Source organism: Etheostoma spectabile, chromosome 23 (assembly GCF_008692095.1).
Source record: "Etheostoma spectabile isolate EspeVRDwgs_2016 chromosome 23, UIUC_Espe_1.0, whole genome shotgun sequence".
NCBI lineage: Eukaryota > Metazoa > Chordata > Actinopteri > Perciformes > Percidae > Etheostoma > Etheostoma spectabile.
This window is the reverse complement of record NC_045755.1, coordinates 21,792,296-21,817,777: the sequence shown is the minus strand read 5'-3', so window position 1 is coordinate 21,817,777 and position 25,482 is coordinate 21,792,296. Positions and strand designations below refer to the sequence as shown.

General features: G+C 40.9%; 1 protein-coding gene across 1 annotated transcript in view; it reads left to right on the top strand.

Moving 5' to 3' along the window:
• The window catches only part of tmtc1 (transmembrane O-mannosyltransferase targeting cadherins 1), a 166,693-nt gene that overhangs the window by 114,271 nt on the left and 26,940 nt on the right, over positions 1 to 25,482 (top strand). The window contains 4 exon segments of the mRNA XM_032504865.1: positions 15,852 to 15,973; positions 23,357 to 23,524; positions 23,884 to 23,997; positions 25,029 to 25,172. Of these exon segments, the coding sequence (XP_032360756.1) occupies positions 15,852 to 15,973; positions 23,357 to 23,524; positions 23,884 to 23,997; positions 25,029 to 25,172 (548 nt within the window).

Genomic DNA, 25,482 nt, shown 5'->3' with positions numbered 1-25,482 from the left:
CAAGGATTCATACAATGTATTGATGAAGTCATCAGGAATAGCTAGGAAAGCAGTCTTGCTGCCTCCCAGAGTTCATCAATATTCTTTGGTTTGGTCTTCCATGCTTCCTCTTTCATCCTACCCCACATATGCTCAGTGATGTTCATGTCTGGTGACTGGGCCGGCCAATCCTGGAGCATCTTGATCTTCTTCGCCTTGAGGAACTTTGAAGTGGAGATGGAAGTATGCGATGGAGCACCATCCTGCTGGAGAATTTGGCCTCTTTTATGGTTGGGAATACAAGAGGTAGCTAAGATTTCTTGGTATTTGAGACTGTTGATGTTGCCTTCCACCCTGCAGATCTCTCGCACACCCCCATACTGGATGTAACCCCATACCATGATTTTTGCGCCACCAAACTTCACTGTTTTCTGGGTGAATCTTGGATCCATGCGGGCTCCAGTAGGTCTCCTGCCATATTTGCGGCAACTGTGGTGTAATCAACAGAAGATTCATCTGAAAAATCCATTTCTTCCACTTTCCTTTTAGCAGGCTGTGGGCCTTGGCAAATGCCACACGGTTTTTCAATTGTCTTTTGTTTAGTGCTGGCTTCTGGGCACTGATTCGACCATGGAGGCCATTTTGAGACAGAATCCAACAAACCGTTCTGGTTGACACAGGGACTTCAGGGGACCAGGTCTCGTGGAGCTCTGCTGCAGTGGAAAATGGGCTGGCCTTGGATTTTCGAGCCAACAAACGGTCCTCTAGAGCAGTTGTCTTGCGGGGTCTGCCTGACCTGGGCTTGTCAAAAACATCTCCAGTGTCTTCAAATGTTTTTTTAATCCTCTGTACTTGACGCTGAGACACATTGAAGGTGTCTGCCACATCAGCAGTGGATCTGGTCTTCAGCCTCTTGATAATCAAAACTTTAGTCTCAGGGTGAATCTTAGGCCTGTTTGCAGATGTCTAGTTGCAGTTGATGTGAAGGTCTAGTGTACTGGGGTTGTTTTTATACACACCTGAGACCTAATTGATCCATTATTAGACACAGGTGAAGCTCATATGACAAGGCGACAACACTTATGTCTTTGCAAAAATTGACTCAATGGGCTTTACCAAGCTGTGAATATTAGAATACTTTTTGACAGTTTCTTTTTGCACTGAAACATTATTACAAAAGCTGTTGGGATTAAAATGAGCCATTTCTTGTAAATAAATCTTGATTAGAAATATATTTCAGCGGCACTTCAGGTCAATTTGTACACAAGCGACAAGACTTTTGTCAGGGACTGTACAAGTGCATGAACAGGAATTAATTACAAATGATTACAAAAATACAGTATTAATGCAATAAGGAATGGGTACAACATGAACACATAATTTAAGAAACTTCTGCTTGTTTTCAGCTCGAAAATGGATCAGCTGTTGTGTCCTCCTGCCTCCTGTGTGATACAGGGCGGTATATGTAGTATAAAGTGGACCAGCTGCCGGGTGTCCTCCTGTGTGATACAGGGCGGTATATGTAGTATAAAGTGGACCAGCTGCCGGGTGTCCTCCTGTGTGATACAGGGTGGTATATGTAGTATGAAAGTGGACCAGCTGCCGGCTGTCCTCATGCCTCTTGTGTGATACAGGACGGTATATGTAGAGCACAAATCAATGTCTCCAAAGCAAGTAGTGTTGTGCACTGATATCAAATGAAATTCTCTGCTAATGGTTAAAACTGTGGACATGTATACAGTCCATTCAAGGCATAGAAATGCGGACCATTGTGCAAATCAATGCAGTGATTAGCGTTAGCATAGCAAGCTAGCAATTTTTGAAAAGTTTCAATTAAGTACATGGTTGTACCAGTATATATGCACAGGACTGTATAGACCACAAAACAAGACTGTCGTAATTTTTAAATCAATGACTCAATTAAGCTTACGTCCAGATGTTGCTGCTACTTTCTCCTCAGGCGGTTTATTCTAGAAATCTGTATTCATGTTTGATATCTTTTTCTCTGCATTGAAAAAGTCCCAACTCATGTCAAACTTGTGAGCCTTGCACTCTGAGAAGCGTTGTTTCTCCTATAGTAGTACAGTACTGGCGGGCTGCCAGACCAATGGGAACTACTGCCAGGCCAGAATTTTTATTTTTAGTAATAAAAAACTAACGCCAAATATCCATTTTGTTTCCTTAATGTAATTCTGCAGCAGCACACTGCCATGAACTGTTGACTTTACACTGTCCTTCGGTCTTTGATAGGCAGTTTGAAAAAAAACAAAAAGTTTTGAAATTACATTTGAGTAACAAAGTTTTAGGAAACCGCATTTACATTTTAAGAATGATCCACACATACTGCGTCCTAGTGGTATGTAGTATGAAAAAGTGAAATTGTTTTATTCTGCAGTATGCTAGGCCAGTCAAAGCCTTTGAACAAGCTCTTAAAGCACTGGGCAAAAAAAAGAACTCACACCACTAATGCAAATGAAAAATACTAATAACTAATTGAGCTTTGCATATTTTGTTTGACTTTATGAGATGCTGAAAATGTAATAAACAGTGACAGCCCGGCCAGCGAGCTTGTTACATTGCGCTTTATAACTTTAAAAAACCACAGGTTCCAGTTAATCTTATAATGCATATGTGTGTTGTTATTTTAACAAACGATCGGGGAATTAAATGCCTTGTGTCCAAGTCTCCTGAGAGAGCTCCAGCCAGCTCACAGCGGGGCTGTGAAGGAGGATAAGTCGACCAGCAAGCCAGCAACCCCAGCAGGCATTCGCTACTTTAGAGCTTCTGAACTCCAACATTGCAGGAATAAATTTGCAAGTAGTACACTTAGTGACTACTCGCAGGGCTAATTGGTGGACTACGAGCTAGCGGCTAACATGCTAGCTAGCGAGGATTGTAGTATTTTCATTTTATACTTTTATTTCATTACATTTCATCTATTTAACAGCTTTGGTTACTAGATACATTCCAGATTAAGATTTTACTTTACTTTGCCAGACCTTCCTCTACAGCATTGCGAAAGAAGGTCTAGTTGGCTACACAGTATCCAATTCCTTATATTTCTTTATTTCTTGTATTTCTACACTATTTATAATATTGTGCAACTACAACACAGAGTTTCCCTTCGGGGATCAATAAAGTATTTCTGATTCTGATTCTGATTCTGAGTATTCCTGGATAGTAGAAAACGGGCTCTGGTTTATCTGTATTTTTAAACCAATCACAATCGTCATGGTTTGCGCTAACCTCCGCACGGAGCTTCTGCTATATAGCCTCGGGAAGGAACTTGCATTGATACATTCAGAATCAGAAATACTTTATTGATCCCCAAAGGGAAATTCTCTGTTACAGTTGCAAGAGTATATAAATATCAGAGTAGAAATATAAATAATAAAAATGGTATGATACAGTATTTACATAATTAAGGAGTTTTAATAATTAATAAATAGTAGCAGCAGAGTATTGAACACATTTTAAGCCATTGTTATTGCACAAAAGAAGTTTGAGTTGAACAGAAAACTCAGATTGGATTAGCTCAGGGCTTGGCATTAACTTTTGAGGCACTTGTCCTTTGGACAGGTACATTTACGGTTCACTGGCCCATGCACTAAAGTCACTTGTCCTGGTCATTTGTTTGTGCTAATGCAGAATTCGAACAAATCGTTGAAAGCATCAATACACTATCGACATTAGTACAATTCAGTTGAAACAAATGTCCCAAGAATAGATTTCCTCTTCAACAAGAAAAAAGGATTTCCAGACTCCCTAATAAGTATTAATTTGTCAGGTTACAAAGCAGTAGCCTAGTGTTACAAAGCAGAGAGCCCGTCGTTAAATGAGTCATATTAACTTCATGCTTCATCCACACAAAGCACACTGCTTTAGCCACGAGTGACATCTGTATTTGGCTCGTTTTCTGTCAACGACGTGGCGACGGGGTAAGGTTAAGGCCGAATTAGCAAGCTAACGACTATCACCGGCTGGCTGGCCGGATGGTTCCGCCGGGCTTTTATGCTCCATTGCTTACAGAGAATGAGCTGAACAGTGGGCTGGGTCTAACGTTAGCGGTATGCTGACCCACTGCCACTGGGTCTAACACAGTGGTTCTTAACCATGTTGGAGGTACTGACCCCCACCAGTTTCATGTGCGCATTCACCGAACCCTTCTGATGATGGCCAAGCAGGGCGTGTTATCACGAATCATATGAGTCGGGTGTGTGTCTTGTTCTCCGCCGAACCCCTGAGACTGACTCACCGAACCCCTGGGGTTCGATCGAACCCAGGTTAAGAACCACTGGTCTAACATTAGCGGTCCGCTGACCCACTGCCACTGGGTCTAACATTAGCGGTCCGCTGACCCACTGCCACTGGGTCTAACATTAGCGGTCCGCTGACCCACTGCCACTGGGTCTAACGTTAGCGGTCCACTGACCCAATGGCGCTGGGTCTAACGTTAGCGATCAGCTGACCCACTGCTGCTGGGTCTAACGTTAGCGGTTAGCATGGCATTTTATTTAGTTTGAGTTTTAACTTTTCTAGTGGGGCAAGTAAATTTGTATTTCACTTGCCCTACAAAAAATCCACTTGTCCCGGACAAGCTGACAAGCTTTAATGCCCTGCTCTAGCGAGCTGTCTGGATTTACCTTGCAGAGGTATGAGGAGCTGGTAACCATAGTCCTCAGAAATCGACCAGAGGTTAGAACGCCAACATAAAGAAAGATGAAGGTAACTGACATTGGCAAAAAGACATGCAATCCAGGACGTGGAACGTAGAGGATATAGACTAAGATTTCACATAAAAAACATGTGATCAGATGAAATAGTATGATTCATCAGTATAGATTTAATAATGGAATAAGTGTTATATTAGTTCCACCTCGACCAGCTACAACAATAAAGTAGCACTCACATATTAAAACATTTCCTCAATGATATAAAACAACACGGAGGGAACATTCTACAAATTATTTTACTTTCAATACTTAAAGTACATTGATAATACTTTATCAATTTTTATTTTTACTTTTATTATGTATTTTTACTTAAGTAAAATCTTGAATGCAGGACCCTTTTAATGTTATACAGTAGGTTTTGCTACTTTGACTTAAGTAAATGATTTGAATACTTCTTCTACCACTGTTGGTTTCAGCAACTCACTCTCCAGAGACTTGTGTTTTCTGCAGTACAGAAAATGTTAAATATTTTGGAAGGGACCGACTTGTTTTCAACAGCTAAAATTGGGCCATGCACAGTAAAACAATATGGACTAAAGCTAGGATTTTGCCATTTCCAGGGATTTAGTATAGGACCACAGTGCTTATGTGGTAAGTACAAGAATGATGTGCAACACTGCATCAGGTCAGGCTGGGTAATTATTAATGACAGCTGGACTTGTGGAGCCAGTTGGACTCACAGCATAGGCGGTACAATCTGACCTTTAGTTATTTTGCCCACTTTTAGGCCAATCCGTCTTATTGATAAGGGAGTGCTGCATGTGCACCGTTGCAAATGTATCACTGTTTTAATCACAATGTATTGCTACCGCCAAATAGGGGCGGTGAAATCAATCATTGCATTGTGATGCGGACCTGGATTATTCTGCATGGATGCAGCGACAGACCATAATTGATTATTGCCTACTGATGTTGCGTGTTGATTTTTCAGTTTCAGCTTTTTTGTTTCTGCCTTTTGTCTTTTGTCTGCTGTGTTCAGACTCTACATTTGCTACATTCATGAAGGGTCAGGAAGAGCACATACAATAAAGATGGGATTTCATATATTTCTAAATTCTTAAATTAGTTGATGCAAACCATGCATAGCAATATATAATAATATTGAGGAGGTGACGCATCACAATGCATCGTGATATTGAATCGTGGGACCAGTGAAAGTTCACACCCCTACCATCAAAACAAGACTCCTCACAGTAGGCCTATAATGAAATTTTAATAAATAGGTTAAATAATGCTTGAGATAATGCATGAGACCCGTAGGAAGGGAGGAGAGAAGAAGGCTATCAGAACTGCTGATGTTGTTTTGTGTGTGTGTGTGTGTGTGTGTGTGTGTGTGTGTGTGTGTGTGTGTGTGTGTGTGTGTGTGTGTGTGTGTGTGTGTGTGTGTGTGTGTGTGTGTGAGAGAGTGAGAGTGAGAGAATGAATGAGAAAGGGCTGTAGTCAAGTCCACCTTTGTCGAGTCTAAGACAATTCCAAGACCAGGTCTAGTCGAGACCGAATCAAGACAAAGTCCAAAGAGGTTCAAGTCCAAGTCAAGAGTCCAAATGAGAGATCGTAGAAAGAAAGTGTCAAATTAGACCACATTATTTACTTAAAATATAAAATGGAATTGTTAAAGAGTACAAAAAAAGAATAGTATTGTTGAAAGAGTACAAAGTGCTCACTGGCTTTGTGTCTGTGACCTAAATGAAAATGATTGAGGTATATGATCCAGCCAGGTTTGTACCAGGCGACCAATCACAACACCTGTTCTAGATGGATTTTGAATTAAACTAATAACTGTTTTTTGAACGAGCACACTTTATCAGTGGTTTTGTTTAAAGGTGGAAGTTACTTTACAACTTAAGCATATAGAAATAGAAAGCCTTTATTGTCCTTATACACAAGTACACAGTACCTGTGTAATGAGATTGAAGCAATTCCTTTACAGTGTTGACACAAAAATATAAGATAAGAATATAAAATATCTAAAATATCAAAAGGTAGTGCAGAGAAAAAAGGGGGGGGCAGTTGCAGTCCGGAGAGCAACTGTATGCAAATATATAAATGGCTTGAAAACACATTGTGTGAAAGGAGATAAGTATAAAACAAATAGATAAATGTTGCACTGTAATGAAATGGTTAGGTACTAAGTAACAGATACATTTTGCACAGTAATGAAATGGTTAAGTACTAAATGATAAATAAATAAATAAATATTGCACAGTAATGAAATGGAATAGTTAAATATTAAATATTGCCCTGTATGAAATTGCACAGATTCCAGTGACCTTTGAGGTTATAATATATAACAGTGTAAGAGCATTGCACAGTCTGAGGGAAGAAGAAGAAAGTCCGGGGGGTGGGGGGGAGGGTGTTGTGGAGGGGAGTCAGTGCATGTGTGAGTTCAGGGTGGTTATGGCCTTTGGGAGGAAACTGTTCTTGAGTCTGTTGGTCCGTGCTCTGATGCACCTGTAGCGCCTTCCTGAGGGCAACAGGTCAAGCAGATCAGAGCCGGGGTGGGAGCTGTCCTTTATGATGTTCTCTGCTCTGCTGAGGCAGCGGGAGGTGTAGATGTCCGTCAGGGAGGGGAGAGGGCAGCCAATAATCTTTTGTGCTGACCTTACAACCCTATATAGTGCTGGACTTGGTCGAGACCAACTAGAATATTTGACAAGTCCAATGGCCGAGTCCGAGACAAGTCCGAGACAAGTTCTCGTCTAAATACCAACAAGTCCATAATGAGTCCTAGACAATAGACACAACATTTTAAGTCCGGACTACAGCACTGGAATGAAAAAGGTAGACCGAGAAAAGAATGTACATGAACTACTTTTAATTTGCTGTCAACTATTAAATCAATAGCCAACTATTTGATAATACATTACTCGTTTTGACTGATTCTATGATTGCAGCTTATTAAATGTGTATAGTTTATTCTCTCGTCTGTGACAGTAAACTGAATATATTTGACTTCTGGAAAAACAAGACATTTGAGAATGTCATCTTGGGCTTTGGTAAACACTGATCCACAAGTTCTACCATTTTCAGACACTTTAGAGACCAAACAACTAATCCCTTCATCCATAAAAATATATATACAGTAGTATAGACTTTTTATGTTACCACACACTATGTAATATGTTGAATGAATTAAAAGTCACTCTCACACCCATTCTACCTCCTTCAAATTGCATGCAGCTGTCAGTATGAATTAGTTCTCTCGACCCTTGTGACCTTTTCTCACTGCAGTCCAGTTCTGTATGAAGCACGCTGCTGACCCCACTGTCTGCTCCAGAAGTCATTTGCATTCAACCCCCCCCCCCCCCCCCCCTCCATGCCATCTCCCTCACCCCACCATGTGATTGACACGTCTCTAATGACCTAATGGTGAGTCCAGAGCCTCAGCCGATTCTATTCCAACTTCCTTCCTGTGGTAAAGGAGAGGTGAGGTTGCTTCATTTTGTTCCACAACAGAAGGGGAAAAGGAGAAAGTAAGTCCTTGTCCTGTTGCACTAGGGGTGTGGAAACATAAATAGAAAATTGTATGTAACAAAGACTTTTTTGCGATGATTTTCAGAATTACTTATTTTCCCTAGAATCAATGTTTTTATATTTTTTTATTTTCAATATATTATATTCAATATTGTTTTGTTTATATGGTACCACCGTCTTGTTTTTCCTATTTTAAAATTTGAAAAGAAAATTGCAATACTTAATACGATTGCCATATTTCTAGAATCACAATACAAATCAAGTCTGTACCGATATATATTATTTTATTATTACCAGTATTGTTAAAGAATAGAATCAGAACAAAAGCAAATTGTCCCAGTCCTAATATGCACATGTAGAATTATGTTTTGAAAAACTGGAAATAGAGAAGTACACTGGATGAATTTGTCAGTAACGTCCATACTGTGTGTGTGTGTGTGTGTGTGTGTGTGTGTGTGTGTGTGTGTGTGTGTGTGTGTGTGTGTGTGTGTGTGTGGTGTGTGTGTTTTGTGCGCTTTCAGGGCCAGTGGTCAGTTCTTCTGGCCAGCCCTCTGTGGTTGTGGCTGGACTCTCCAGTGTGGGTGGCAGGTCTTCAAAAATGTATACGTTATACAGTCCCTGACAAAAGTCTTGTCGCTTGTGTACAAATTGACTTGAAGTCCGCTGAAATATATTTCTAATCAAGATTTATTTACAAGAAATGGCTCATTTTAATCACAACACCTTTTGTAATAATGTTTCAGTGCAAAAAGAAACTGTCAAAAAGTATTCTAATATTCACAGCTTGGTAAAGCCCATTGAGTCAATTTTTGCAAAGACATAAGTGTTGTTGCCTTGTCATATGAGCTTCACCTGTGTCTAATAATGGATCAATTAGGTCTCAGGTGTGTATAAAAACAACCCCAGTACACTAGACCTTCACATCAACTGCAACTAGACATCTGCAAACAGGCCTAAGATTCACCCGAGACTAAAGTTTTGATTATCAAGAGGCTGAAGACCAGATCACTGCTGATGTGGCAGACACCTTCAATGTGTCTCAGCGTCAAGTACAGAGGATTAAAAAACATTTGAAGACACTGGAGATGTTTTGACAAGCCCAGGTCAGGCAGACCCCGCAAGACAACTGCTCTAGAGGACCGTTTGTTGGCTCGAAAATCCAAGGCCAGCCCATTTTCCACTGCAGCAGAGCTCCACGAGACCTGGTCCCCTGAAGTCCCTGTGTCAACCAGAACGGTTTGTCGGATTCTGTCTCAAAATGGCCTCCATGGTCGAATCAGTGCCCAGAAGCCAGCACTAAACAAAAGACAATTGAAAAACCGTGTGGCATTTGCCAAGGCCCACAGCCTGCTAAAAGGAAAGTGGAAGAAAGTGGATTTTTCAGATGAATCTTCTGTTGAATTACACCACAGTTGCCGCAAATATTGCAGGAGACCTACTGGACTCCGCATGGATCCAAGATTCACCCAGAAAACAGTGAAGTTTGGTGGCGGAAAAATCATGGTCTGGGGTTACATCCAGTATGGGGGTGTGCGAGAGATCTACAGGGTGGAAGGCAACATCAATAGTCTCAAATACCAAGAAATCTTAGCTACCTCTTATATTCCCAACCATAAAAGAGGCCAAATTCTCCAGCAGGATGGTGCTCCATCGCATACTTCCATCTCCACTTCAAAGTTCCTCAAGGCGAAGAAGATCAAGATGCTCCAGGATTGGCCGGCCCAGTCACCAGACATGAACATCATTGAGCATATGTGGGGTAGGATGAAAGAGGAAGCATGGAAGACCAAACCAAAGAATATTGATGAACTCTGGGAGGCAGCAAGACTGCTTTCCTAGCTATTCCTGATGACTTCATCAATACATTGTATGAATCCTTGCCAAACCGCATGGATGCAGTCCTTCAAGCTCATGGAAGTCATACAAGATATTAAATTTGAATCTCACAGTACCAATATTTAATTTGCTGACATATTTTAGTATTTGTAGTAAATTTGTTCAATTTATGTATAGGCGACAAAACTTTTGTCTTGCCAAAATTTGACCTTTCTGTCTTGTTTAAATAACAAATCTTTTTTTAGTGAAACTCATTTATTTCAGTGCATTGAACATCATTTGGGAGGGTTTTAGCTTTTCATATGAGCTATTTCTTACACCAATTGAATAATTAAAAGTCAGGTTAATAGCAGGTGTTTCTACAAAATAGATAAGCGACAAGACTTTTGTCAGGGACTGTACATCTTAAGGCAACATTATACATTATATTTTTGTACGCCTGACATTTTGGCATCTGCCCTATCGCCAGCAGCCTTTGTTTAAATCGTAAACAAGTTGCTGAGGTTGGCACATTTGGCCGCGTCAGCTTGTACAGTATAGATTATTTTTAAATTGTGGGCCCTGCAGCTCCCCCTTTCATCTTTCTATTCATCATCTCGCTTTTTAATCTACTTATATTTTTCTTTCTTCCTCAATCACATCTTCTACCTGGCTTTTGCAAGTGTAGCCTGTTGGCGGTGTGAAATATTTTTAACATTTCTGTCTTTAAAAACCATACAACCATGACACGCTAACTTGTCAGAGTGTGTGCTAAATAATGTTCCCAAGTTAGACTAAAGTTTGGGGATGAGGGAAACTGATATATCTGTTTCTGAGATCTGTGCTGCTGAACTTGAGATGCTTATACATGCATTTATATCCTCTCACATTGACTACTGTAACATGCTTAATTTGTCTCCACTTGATCGCTTTTAGTTAATCCAGAATCCTAGATAATCTCACACTACCCATGTTCTTAAAGGTCCCATGGCATGAAAATGCACTAGTTTTTTAACTTTAATAGGGTTTTCCCCCAGCGCCTATGGTCCCCCCAATGGCAGATTGGAGGAGGTTTTAATTTTCCTGGGATCTGCTCTGTTTTGGGGGAAAATAAAGCCAGTGGCCCATTTGGGAATTCCCTCCCTTTTTATGATTCCAAGGGGGCAAGTTTACCCCCCTTTTGTTCCCCTTGCCCTAAATTTTGACCGCAATGAGAGAGAGACATTGTGATTTTCAATCGAGAAAAGTAGCAGTTGGTGAAGACCCCCCAGCCCCCACCTACCCCCCTCTCTCCTACAGACCAGACTCAGAAATGACTCTAAGAAAAGCTCATGGAAACTGGCTTAGTGGCTGAATTGCACCAAGCCGATTTTTGGAAAAAGTATTAGGTACCAAAAGGGCCCCCATAAAAAAGAGACTTCAGTTTACATTTTTAGGGGACACTAAGGTCTAATAAAGAGATTTCAGAACGTTTTGGGGGGCCCAAAAGGGTCTATAAAAAAGGACTTCAGAACTATTAGGGGACCCAAAGGTCTATTTTAAAAGAGACTTCAGTACGATTAGGGGACCCTAAGGCCTATAAAAAAGACTTCATACAGTTTGGGGCCCAAAAGGTCTATAAAAAAGAGATTAGTTTAGGGATGAGCCGGACCCCCGGCTGAAAAGGTCCGGTAGGAAAAAGATTTTGCAGAGTCAAGTTTTTACGAGCTATAGTCAATATCGGGTATCGGATGAAAAAAATTTTTTGGCTGACGGACCCCCCCTACACACCGCTTGCCACTTCAGAACAGTTTGAGAAAGCGCCCTTTTCCCCCTCTTTCCTCTCTTCTCCCGCCCCAGCACTCAGGTCCGGGGGGTCTTTCCTTAAATTGGGGGTTTCTTCGTTCGGTTTTTTTTTAACTTCGTTTGTAATTTTACTAGAACCCCGTGATTTCTGGTGAAGTGGGTTTTCAGCATGCTGTTTGGTTTTAAAGTGACTTCGTTGGTTTTGCGTCTGAGTTTTTTTTTTTTTACGTAGGGTTCATTAAAGCAATGCAGATTGAAAAACAGGGTTTTTTTTTGACCGAAAAACCACGCCCCCCCTTTCTTTTTTCTCTCTTTTTTCTCCCCTCTTCTGGGTCTCTCTTTACTAAAACACACCACTAAATACCTTGGGGAATTAAAAAAGAACCAAAAACAAAAAAAAACCCCCTGATATACAAAAATTAAAGTTAAAAAAAAAGAAATTTAATTGAGATGAAAAAACTCTTTTTCTTTCATTTTATTCATAAGGCAATGCATATGTTTTTCTTGTTGAAAAAACTTGTTGTATATAGTTTGTTTGTTCCCCAACCCCCCAATGATCTGAAGCTTGATGTTTTATGTAAATATTTTTTAATCGCAAAAAATAACAATTTCTGACAACCCATATCAATTGCTGTTAAAAAAAAAAGGGTTTTAAAGCCCGCCCATTTAAAGAAACCCAGCCCCTTCCGGGTTAAATTCGCCCACTTTGGGGTTTAGGCCCCGCCCAGTCCGAGTACAGCCAGAAAGAGTGGGTAAACGTAAATACAGTAATGCTGTACGCTCATCCACTTCAGATACAGTTTTGGGGGCCACTAAGGCAATAAAAGGGGGACCTTCAGAACAGTATTGGGGAAAAATAAGGTCTAATAAAAGATTCAGATCAGTATTGGAGACCTTAGGGTTTATAAAAGATCAAAAACATTTTTAGGAGCCCATAAGGTCTATATAAAAGGGGGATTCAGATACAGTTTTAGGGGCCACTAAGGTCATATAAAGAGACTTCAGATACGTTTAGGAGACCTTAAGGATAAAAAAGATTAGATACAGTATTAGGGGACCACTAAGGCCTTTTGTAAAAGATCCAAAAAGAGCAAAATGTCAGGGACTTTAGTCTTTTCCCTGGCTCCCTGGCCCACATAGGATTTCATTTTAATATTCTTTTACATTTGCGGTCAGGCTAAACCCTCCGAGGGTTTTACTGTGGACTCTTTGAAAAACAGATAAAGACTTTTTGAAAAACAGATAAAGACCTTCTTTGTAAAAATAATAAAAAACCCCTTTTTTTAAAGGGCCCTTTTGGTTTGCCCTGTTGCATTTTTTTAAATGTATTAAATTAGTGCTTTGTAATTTAAACGGGGTTATATGGTATGTTTTATGTGAAGCACTTTGGGGTTTTGTACGGGATGCTGTTTAATGTATTTTTTTAACGCAGGGTTACTCCCCCAGGGGGTCTCCCTTTAGGCCCCCCTTTTGTAATCCCAGCAGTTTGGGGCTAATACCATGTCGCATTTTTTCTCTGCAGAACAATGTGTTATTTTTGCCATTTTAAAAGGTTTGTTTTAGATATTTTTTGCTTGAGGTCCCTAAACATCCTGGAAAGGAGCATTGGGTGCTGGAAAAACAAAAACTTTTGTGAACAATGAGGCTAATTCATTTCATGCGGGGTGGGTTAGTCCCCCCTTTTTGGCCCAATTATTTCAGTAGCCCCCTTTTGAAAATAACATCAACATAAAAAGACCTTTTGACCCCAGGATAAACACATCCTCAAAACCTTTCAACCATAAAATATAGACTAGGGCACCCTGGCAGTTTTTCCGAAAGAAATGGAACACTGAAAAAGCAATTCTTAAAGAAATCTCCAACGGCCAAACATTTTGATAAAAAAAAACAAGGATTTTGGGCTTGATGTCTTGGGGTTTTTTGGTATTTTGGGTGTTTGGTAATACTTTAATCAAATGTTTTTTAAACCTTATACATTTAAAATTTAAATTTTGCTAAAAAAAACACAACAGATTGGAGTAACCTAAAAAAACTTTACAACCAGTTCTAAACTGCTCTCAATTTCCATCTTTAGATATAAACCTTTCTATGTGGCAAAATATTCTGATCTGAAGTGTTTTCTCCCCCTTTAAAAAAGGAACGCATGGTCTCTTAGGGTCAATTTTTGTAGTTTTTGGGAGGGGGTTTGGAAAAAAATAGGTTTGGGTTAAAAGGCAATCCCTTACTTTTATGTTTAAAATATAGTTTTAAATTCTGCGCCCCCCCCTGAGTAAGTAACTGCCAAATAAAAACGACGGGGAAGTCCCCTGAAAAGCTTTGGACCAGATCATTAAAAGTATAGATGGAATTTTGGCATTTTTGCTTTCCTCGGTGGAAAGGGTAGATGGCACCCAATGGTGCATAGAAAGAACGGGTTTTGGTAACATTGGTTTATAAAAAAATTTAAAAAATCTTAAAAACTGCTAAAAACACAACATACATAGATTTTTTTTTATTCTTTTCACCCCGAGAGTCATTAGGGCCCAGCCAGTCTTGAGGGTGTAAAATATCTATTTTTTTGATCCCCAAAGACGTGGGGGCACCAGTGATGGGGTAGGTGACGTTTTTTGTTTTTTTTCAAAACTAAAAAAAGTTTTAAAAAAACCCTAAATAAAATCCAAAATATTAAAGCAAAGATAAATTGCCCATGGGACTTTTTCTATATATTGTACACAAAATGAAGCGTATTTAAAGTAGCCCTAAGGTATTATCCACAGATCGGACGCTCAAAGGGTTCATTGTTCTACTTACAGATGTGAAAAATTATGAAAATAAATACAAAAAGTCAATAATTATTAACTTCTTTTTGTGTGTACCACAAAACGCTATGTGTAAAGGCTTTAGGCTGCTCTACACAGGGCTCCGTGCTCTTTCTCTCTTATACCCCTTTATCCCCTGCTCTATAATATTCAGGCCATTGCCAGTCGAGGATTGAGTTGGTAGATTAAAGTGTTTTTCCGAATGTGTTTGTTTACTGTGTATGTGTAAAATCACTGTAGGTCCCTTCCTGTCAGGGATGGTCTCAGTAGCTAAGGAGGAGCCCTTCTACAGCAGAGCAAGCCTCTGATTTTAGCAACACTAATCAGAACGTCACACTTCTCTTGCTCTCATTACTGATGAGCCACTCTACTGAACCCAGCGCAGGCCTGTTGCCTCAGCCTATTAGAGGCCTGTTTGTTCAAATAAACAGCCATAGTGGGTTAACATGGAGGGAGAGAAGGCAGAGGCTGTGGGCTGTGTGAAATATGAATGGCCTCAGAAATGGGCTCCATAGAAAAAGGAATTAAATGGGAATTGATCGCCTTAATTGCTTCTCTGTTGCACAGATGATTGTTAATATATAAGACAGATTGGTCACAGCTGCTGTGTGTGTGTGTGTGTGTGTGTGTGTGTGTGTGTTTGTGTGTGTTTGTGTGTGTGTGTGTGTGTGTATGTGTGTGTGTGTCCACTTGTGTGTGTGTTGGCAGAGTGGGAATAGCACATTACCATTCACAATGGATGTGCTTTTCAGCCATGATGTTTAAAGGGGCGCGATGCAATTTTGACCATTTCTTTGCCGTTTTCTCTCTTTTTGCTCGCAGGTTTCTCAATAGAGCCCGCCTTACAGGTTTGTCTATAGAGCCCCCCTTAAAGGTTTGTTATAGAGCCCCCCTTACAGGTTTGTTTATAGAGCTCCCCTTAAAGGTTTGTCTATAGAGCCCCCCTCAACAAGTTTCACTATGGAACTCCCCCTACAGGTATCTCTATAGAAAAAATTTATCGCTACCTTGTGGTTAGCCAGTTCCTGGATGGCCGTATGTGTGCAGTGCCGTGAAGAAATTTGATACATCGCAAGACCTAATATCACGCCATACTGAGTCCGGTTACCGGTCATATAACCATTCCAATGACTCTAACCATTCCAATGAGCTAAAAAAACTGCATTGTTCCACTTTAAGCGGTTACACTTGGAACTTTTCGACTTAGTTTATTTTGAAATTGTAATGTTGTTGTTTTTTCTCTCTCTCTCTCGCTGTCTCTCTGCAGAGCCAGAAGAGCAGGGAGGTGTTGGTGGGAATGTTGTTTCTGGTGTTTCCCTTCATTCCAGCCAGTAACCTCTTCTTCAGGGTGGGGTTTGTTGTGGCCGAGAGGGTTCTCTACATGCCAAGGTGAGTGAGTGTGTGTGTGTGTGTGTGTGTGTGTGTGGTGTGTGTGTGTGGCTTACCTGCATTAATGTTCTATTGATTTTGTATGATTTGTACTCCTGCTCTTCTATAGAGATTAAATAAATGCAATTTCTTGAGAAAAACATGGTTTTAATTTGGTAATCAAAGTTTCAAATCTGAGGGTCTTTTGTTCCTCTTCAACCATCCTTCCGTAGGCCCTGATCACACTGCACACACATTGAGCAAGTTCGGTCAATGAAATGTTAGAAAATGGTTAAAATGTGGATCAGTGTTTCTTAAATGTCTTGTTTTGTCCACAATTCAAAGGTACTCAGTTTACTGTCACAGAGAAGAGAAGATGGAATCAGAGGAAGGAATGAATATATATTTAAAATGACTTAAGGTGATGAATCATCAATACGATACGCCACTGTTGAAATATGGTTACACACATCTCCTCTATATTTATATATTACAATATTATATAGTCCCAAGTAAATATCTGCACTATTGCCTCAACCTGTCTATATTGTTTCTCTTTATAGAGTGTATGTATTGTATGTTTTGTTGTTTGTTTTGTATGAGTAAGTGCATTGTGAGCAATAAGATCCAAAGCAAAATTCCTTGTATGTGTCCTCCTACCTGGGGCAGAAGGTTGGTGGTTCGATCCCTGGCCCTGCAGTCCCATGTCAAAGTGTCCTTGGACAAGACACTGAACCCTGAATTGCGCCATCGGTGTGTAAAGGTGTCTGAGTGTTAATCTGACAGCAAATAACCGTATTTTAACAAGCGGTGGCGTATTCCTTTAACATGGACCTGAATATTGCGGTTATGAGGCTTAGCCTGTTTTTGATTTTGCGTTGACCAACTGCCACTTTGCTCGTTTGAAAGCCAGGATGTCTCTCTCTCATGGGTTGGCCAAATTCTCTGGGCGGTCAAAGCAGAGAAAGGGGAGGAAACCTTGCCCCTTATGAGGTCATAAGGGGCAAGATTCCAGATCGGCCCATCTGAGCTTTTATTTTCCCAAAGGCAGAGCAGGATACCCAGTTCTTGGTATACACCTATCACCATTTCTAGCCACTGGGGAGCCATAGGCAAGCTGGGGGAACACAAATCAATGTTAAAAAACCTCATAAAGTGAAGATTTCACGCCATGGGACCTTTTAAGATGTGCTCACTTTCAGTTTGCATTCCAAATGAAGTGGTTAAGATTAGTGTTACCAGTGAATGTATTTCCACTATAATTCCATCAATAAGTAACACTATGACAGAATGTATGACTGTTTTGATAATGGGTTTTGTTCATTTTCTGTAATAAAACATCTCAATGCAAAAATCCTATCAGATGGGGGACCCTGGGACAAAATCTTAACAAATGAGGGTCTGTGGTCCAATTAGTGTCCTTGATGTGGACAAGTTTGGGAACCACTGATTTACTCTGGAAAAAACTTTTCCTTTTAAACTAAAATAAAATAAACGCAAATACCAAACAGTGAGCAGTTATGAAAATGTATATAATGCATGTATGTATGATCTTAGCATTTCTCTGGATCAGTTGTACAAACTGTCTCAGTCACTATTGATATTAACGTTTTAGGGATATTAATCATTTGAAAGAGGTGACAAGCTATCACCTTGCCTCAGCTCTGGAGAGCTGTGTGTGTGTGTGTGTGTGTGTGTGTGTGTGTGTGTCTTACACAGCAGTATCGCTCTGTGCTGCAATTCACTCTACAGTCAAGCGTCTCTCCTTACTATGTTTTTCTGCTCTCAATCGCTCTGTCCTCTGTCTATCATTCCTTGCTGTTAGACTTTGGTTTTTATCCCATCTGCCGACTTCTCCTCTTCCCCTTATCCCTCCATCTTTATTTCCTTCTCCGCATCTGTGTCTTACATCCTCCTAGTCTCCACACTAAATTGCAGTCTGTCAGAGCTGTTTTTTCTCTCTCCATCTTCGATTCCTTAGGCGGTTTATCCTTTAGGTTTTGTGCTGCATGAAATGTAAATGTTCCCTATGAATCATGAGATCCTTAGGGGCCGTGGGTAACCACGATTAGGCTTAGAGGGCCCATGGGGTCCACACATACACATTCACACACATGCTTTCACAGTGAATCCTCTCTAGGAACAAGGGGCTTTAGCTGGAAGCACATAGGCTCAGAAACCCTCTGACTGGATCTCCCTCAGTGCTCTGTTCACCTGCTGCATGGCTAATTGCAGTGTAACTGTCAGCAGACGCTTCTGCTGCTTCCTGACTACAGTTCCATGTAATGCATTTCAACTGCATGAAAAATAAGCACTACATAGGGCTGGGAAATAATTCAATATGATAATTTATCGTCTTTAAATGGAATCATGTTTTGATTAATTTATATTTTGAGATATTGTGATATACAATTACGGTGTCTAATTTGATAACAAGCACGCACTAACTCAATTTTCTCTGAAGATCAGGTGTGAAGCATTTGAGGGAATATCATTTGAAGAATTGCAGATTTGTTTTGACATGCATGTAAACATAGTCAGCATAAAGCTGGGGGAAAACGTTTTTTTTTTTTCTCTATAATTTCACTTGACCGCTAGATTTAGTTTTGGAGTTAGCAATGAAAGTGGCTGAAAGGCATACATATTGTGGATGTTGTAAATGTACTAGCTGCGGGTTGTGAGTCATTCATCCATAAACCTTTGATTAGACTGGTATAAGTAGAATAGAATAAGTATAGAATAAATCTTTATTGTCCACCAGGGTGGAAATTGTTCTTTGGCTCACCAGACCTACAAGACAGTTAAAAATAAAGACAACATCTCATAACATAGTAAGTAAAGGATGGTGGTCTTTGCATAACCTGTGTCATGGCCGGCTCAGAACCATGGCAAAAAACAGGAGGTGACACAAGGGGCTGCAGCAAAGAAACCAAGTATTGATAAACTATCATAAACAGCTAGATGTCAAAATGTTATGATGTGGCGCACGCAGTACAGTAACATTTGTTTCATAAGAATGGTGCAAATTAATTTCATTGTGCTTTCTATGTAATAATGTTTCACATGCTCTCTGTTTAACATTGGCCTGCAGTACAAGTCAGCCAGCAGACTATAAACAGCTTGCAGACACCTACATTTCTTCTTTTCCACTTCCTATCTGTCTCCCATCTTCTCTCTTGACTTTGTGTTTCTTACTCTGGACTGAGCCTTCCTCTAAGAATTGCTCTTCTTTCAGCCTTATCACCATTAACCAAGTCATGCCAGTTTAAGCCTTACTTGATATCTTTCTTCCCTTTTTTCCGTTGTTGCTTCAAGGTGCATATTAGTGTATTTGCACTTGGATGCCACTAGTATGGAAAGAATGGAAAAAAACTTCTTGCCTTAAGCCATCAACTACTGTATGACATCAAACACAGAGGACAGTTACACTGAATTCTCTTAGTGTGTGACCCAGGTCAGAGGATTCGTTGAAAAATGGTTGAGATGTTGTGTTTTTATGTTAAGCCACAGCAGCCACCCATGGTGAATATATGGGCATCCATGGGACCTGAAGGGATTTGGGGCAAAGGCAACATTTGGGGGTCTTATGTTATGTCACATTGTTTTGATAAGGCGGATGTAGAGGCAGCAGAAACATCTGGGTCTGAAAAGTAAAGCCAATAATTGGAATCGATCACCACCGATTGCAGATCACGGATGATCTACAGTCTTATTAAAATCAGAAAGAGAGCAAAACTTGCCCTGTTAAAGCCTATTGGGTGCTAACTCTAGCAGGAGGATAACACGGTGTAGGCAGCACCGATTGGTTTCATTTTACTGATTACTGACAGCACTCCAAATTTACAAACAACAGAGCTATATGTTAAAATTGACCGGTATTCTCCTTTAACCCACTCTTTTTTTATACCGGTAGTGAAGGTTGGTAGCTAGGCACCTACCTGCTACTGACAAAATCCCTCCTTGGTCAGTATGGTGTTCAGCTATTCCTGCTCACAACTTTGACGCCTTAATCCCACAACCATGATGGTTCTCCTTATCTGCCGGCCCCCTAAACCCAACTCTTCTTTCATCTCTGAAATGTCTGCTCCCATCACAATACTCTGTACTACCTCTGCCAATGACATAATCCTGGCAGATATAGATAGATCGTGTCAATGGAGTTGTCCTTTCCTTCCCCCCACACCAAACCAAAGCAACAGATTCACTCCAGAAAGCTGAAAAACATCAATGCAGATGCCCTGGTCCTGGACCTTCAACTTCTCTCCTTTGGCTCAATTACTTCCTTTCTGTTGCTGACTTCGTGGATTTCTATAACCAGTCCCAGAGCCGTCTCCTGGACCTCCACCCCCTCTCAACATACAGGTCGGTCTCATTCATGTGCTCAGCACCTTAGTACACCTGCAAGTTGCGAAAGATGATGGTGGCTGGGCGTGTCCTTGAGTGGTGGCTCAAGGCCTCTGGACTGACTGTTCACAAATCTGCATACAGAAAACATAAGCGGGTGTATGCAGAATTACCGCGGGATGCACGGACCAGGTTTTATTCCACCATCATAAACAGCAGCCCCGGTAACTCCAAACAACCCCCCCCTCACTCTCCCACTGTGAGACCACTGAGGAGAGGTACAACATGCACAGCTCTTTTTTCAAAACAAAAAGTTATTAACATCCGTTCACACCTCTCCGCCACTGCTGTCCTGCCCCTCCCAACTGCCAACCCACCGTTTGAGATTGGCCAGCCCCTCTTTTCTCCAATGCCCCACAGGAAGGAGTGGAGGACGTCATCAAAAAATTAAGCCATCCACCTGTGCCTAGGACCCTTTCCCAGCCCTGCTGAAGGCCAACATCTCTCCATTAATCACATCATAAACCCCTCCCTTCTGGTCAGCTATATCCCATCTGCGTTAAAAACTGCTGTCGACAGACCTTTACTGAAAAAAAACACTCTGGATCCAGAAGTTCTTTTTTTACTACAGGCCCATTTCCAATCTTACATTCCTATCAAATGTTCTTGAAAAAGCAGTTGCAGCACAACATCATGATCACCTTAAACACAACAACCTGTTTGAAAGATTTCAGTCTGGTTTTCTCCCTGGCCATAGCCCAGAAACAGCCTTGGTCAGGGTCACCAACGACCTCCTGATGGCAGCAGATGCTGGTTCCCCATCTCTACTCCTCCTTCCTTCTGGACCTAACAGCTGCTTTTGATACAATAGACCACAACATCCTTCTTCACCGCTTGCAATACACCATTGGACTCTCAGAAAATGTTCACAATTGGTGAATCTCATACCTGACTGGCAGATCTGAGCACATCGCCCTGGGCAAAGCTAAATCACACACCCACAACATCTCCTGTGGTGTCCTTTAGGGCTCTGTGCTGGACCCATCCTCTTCTCCAGCTACATGCTCGCCCTTGGCAATGTCAGTAGCAGACATGGGATATCATTCCATTGTTATGCTGAGAACACACCGCTTTACCTCACCTGCCTGGAGGAGAGAGAGACATGGATGAAGCTCAACTTCCTTTAGCTGAACTGTAACAAAAAGGATGCCATCTTAGTTGGTACACCACAAAAGCTCCGCCTTTCCACCATCACCAGTATCACTTTCTATGGCCAAAACATCTCCCTTTCCACATCTATCAGCAACTTGGGGATTAAAATGGACCTTCATATGATGCTCCGAGGCTGTGGAACACAGACAACAGAAACATATATTTTTAAAAAACCTTTTTAATAAATGTTTACAGGACTTTCTTTTAACTATTTATTGGCTTTTTTTTAATTTTAATTATTGACTTTGATTTTTTTTTTTTCTGTTGTTTTTAGGTCAAATTTGACCCCTTTCCAAAAAGTTTCTATATCACAAATTTGGGTTTCTTTAAACACATTTTCTAAAAAAGTAACCTGGATGGTTCCCAACAACGCTCCTCACAAGTTAAATAAGTAATCAGTTCATTACTTTCATTGAATTTGTGTGTATTTTATAGCATTTGGAGAGAAAACAATTGGTAAAAGAACTTTAAAAAAAAGAGATAAAAATGTCTAAGTGACTAAAATGTCAACAAATTTCAAATAAAGTGAAAAAATAGATAAAAATTGTGACTAACTTGTGAAAAAATGTCAAAGTTACAAAAGAAAATGTTGAAAAAGTGACAAAAACATTGGGGGAAAGCCACAAAAGGATAAAAAAAGACCATAACCTTGTTAAAAGGTTTTTCATTTTAAATTTAGACTCAGAAAAACAAAAATGTCCAGGTGGGTGGGAAGACAACACGCGGGTTAACTGCATTATATGCTCTGTATCACTTTGAGATTGCTGTAATGTAAAGTACAATACAATTTTTTTTATCATTATTAACAGGATACAAGTGTTTCTGTGACTTCCTGTTTGGACTGAAGGCTTCTGGACACAGCTGGAATCTGCCTGCTCTCATTCACTTCACAGGCAAGGCGCAGCTCATCCCAAAGGAGCCTATTGTGAAAGGGCTTTTAACCTGCATTCCTTCTAATTCACGGCATTTCCAAGAGTTTATGTTCTCAATCACTAGTTTCAAGTCTTCTTCAATACAGGATGATGTTCATTTTGTAAATTATGGACCCATTTATTTTTTTAAATAGTTGATAAACCAGGGGATACTTCAGGGGCGGGCTTCTCGCTCACCTGTCAATAAGGACAGAGGCTTAATGCAACTGTACTACTGTACTGCAAACTGTAAATTTGTGAATTTGCCCTCACAAGATAAATAAAGACGTTCTTCTAACTATGTTAACACTGTGGACATTAAAATAACTGTGAACCTGTTTTTATGTGTTGTCCTTGTTTTTGTCTTACTTTGTAAGTGTTTGTGAGTGTTTTTATTTCATCAAAGTTGGTTGGAACACGCCGCCATAAAATGTCTTGTTCAACGTTCTGCCAACCAAGCTAGCTAGCTACGGCTAGTGTGTTGGCGTGACGCCAAAGCAGCAGTCCCCAAACCAATGGATGGCATCACAGATGCTGTTGGCATTGTTTTTACAGTTTATGGTGAAGAAGTCTATATCCACAACATTCCACTTCCAGGATTGCTCTTGATGTCCGTCCCCTTTCTCTGTCTTTGTTTTGGCGTTCTAACCTCTGGTGGATTTCTTAGGACTATGATCCAGACAGCTAGCTAGACTATCTGTCCAATGGAAGTTTTTTGTTTTCATCATTCTGGAATGCTGTGTGGACAAACTAGGCAACCCTCCTCTACAGCCCTGTAGAAGAGGGTCTGGCATTGCAAAACCGATGGTGAAGAGCCCAACTCTAAGAGGATATAGGTGTGCAGTAACAGATCGAGAAGTGTTAATTAATAATACTTTTTCCTCTCCCCCTCCTGTCCCCTCGCTTACATCCCCCCTCCTCCCCTTTCCATTTCTAGTATGGGTTACTGTATCCTGGTGGCTCATGGCCTGGGTCGGCTATATTCTGTGGTGGGCCGTTGGGGCACAACAGTCCTCAGTGTCTCCATGCTGCTGCTGCTTCTGCTCTTCTCCTGGAAGACCGTCCAGCAGAACCGCGTCTGGCTCTCCAGGGAGGCCCTCTTTCGGTAAAAAGTGTGTGTGTGTGTGTGTGTGTGTGTGTGTGTGTGTGTGTGTGTGTGTGTGTGTGTGTTTTGTACATATGGTGAAGTAGGTCCTTTTATTTATTTCAAAACAAAACATTTTTTACAAAGACTGTATTTTTGGACTCAATTTACACACAAAAGACTCATTTCATATTTATGATGAAAGAAAATAAAAAAGTAGAAGATCCACTTCAAAATACAAGGACGTCATTCTGGATAGCAGGACCATCTAGTTTGTTTGTTGTCACTGTGACGTTGCTGAGATGTCTGCAGCTCATTACTTTCTACAGACTGACCTCATGCCTCCACCTCCTTTTCCCTCCTCTTCCTCTTTGTTGCAGCTCTGGTATCCAGACTCTTCCACACAATGCCAAAGTCCACTACAACTACGCCAATTTCCTGAAAGACGGCGGCCGGCACCAGGAGGCCATTCACCACTACACCACTGCCCTCAGGTCTGACATTGAACTTACTGTACTGACCTAACACATTCTAACTCCTATTCTCCACCACTGCTAAAGATACGCGAGCTGCGGGCCAGCGAAAGAGCATCCAATCAATTTATCAAAAGATACTGTTTGAATTCTACAAAGCAGTTTGTTAAATGTCACAGACTTTGCTATATGTCACAAGGTCAAGGTTTCCCTTCATTGATACCTTACACCTGATACTTCTCTCTTGGTGCCACTGTAGGTTAACTCTATTTTTGTGCATATTCTGCAAAAACTGAGCTTTTATAGGAACACAATCAGGTAAAATAAGGCATAGTTGCTTAGTGGCTTTCCATAGAGGTTGTCCTAGTGTTTCTTCTATGTAAACTTTGCTTAGGACACTGTTACCTTTTAAGTATGGTTGTCGTTTACATTCAACAACTATGTAGCTACATGCTAGTTACTTTTCTGAATCTGACTTGAGGTGATCACCTAAATCAGGAGTGTCAAACTCATTTTCATTCATGGGTGACATACTCCTAATGTGATCTCAAGTGGGCCAGGCCAGTAAACCTCTCCAGAAAGACCAGAAACTCTATCTGCCACTCTGAGTTTCTTGTCTCGATTTTGACAAACGCAAGTTGCTTCTGCTACGACAGCGTTCTAAGGCCATTGTAGGAAAAAATAATGATGTTACAGACTCAGGAGAGAGGGGTTATTTTCTGAGAGAAAGACATAAACAAACAAAACATGTTTGAAAGGGCAGAAAAAGCATCAGCGGCACCATCGTTAGGCCTTTAAACCGAGCACGTTGTGACGTGGCGTGTATATTTCTCTAACTATGCCAATGACAGATATCAATGATGTCAGATCAGCCTGCTACCTCCACAACACACACTGTGAGCCAGTTAATTCAGCATAACATCTTGGGGACGCGTAGCGTTAATTTCTGAAGACGTGCACTCTCCAAAGGAATGCAGGATATGCGTGGCAACCATCTTACTCCTATTTCCCCCCTCTGCTCTGCTGTCTTTTCTTTCCTCCCTTCCTCTCAGGTTGTACCCCCGCCATGCCAGTGCCATGAACAATCTCGGCACTCTGACTCACAACCCAGAGGAGGCTGAGCGCTACTACAGGAAGGCACTGGACACCAACCCTCAGCATAACAGAGCTCTGTTTAATCTGGGAAACCTCCTTAAGTAAGACACACACACACACACAACACACACACACACACACACACACACACACACACACACACACACACACACACACACAGACACACTAACTAAACAGCTATTGGAGAACAAGGCCTTTATTCACAAAACATTTAATCTTACCACCAGGAGGACTCTTTAACAAAAGTTTCTAGCTAAGAGCTTGAACCCTCCTAAAAAGCGGCTCTAAAATTGCCGCTGCTAAGAGGTCAGTTTATTCTAGGCACGTCCTGAGATTTAAATAATCAATGAAGTTAGGCTGCTGTGCCTCGTGTGTAAATTTGCACAGGAT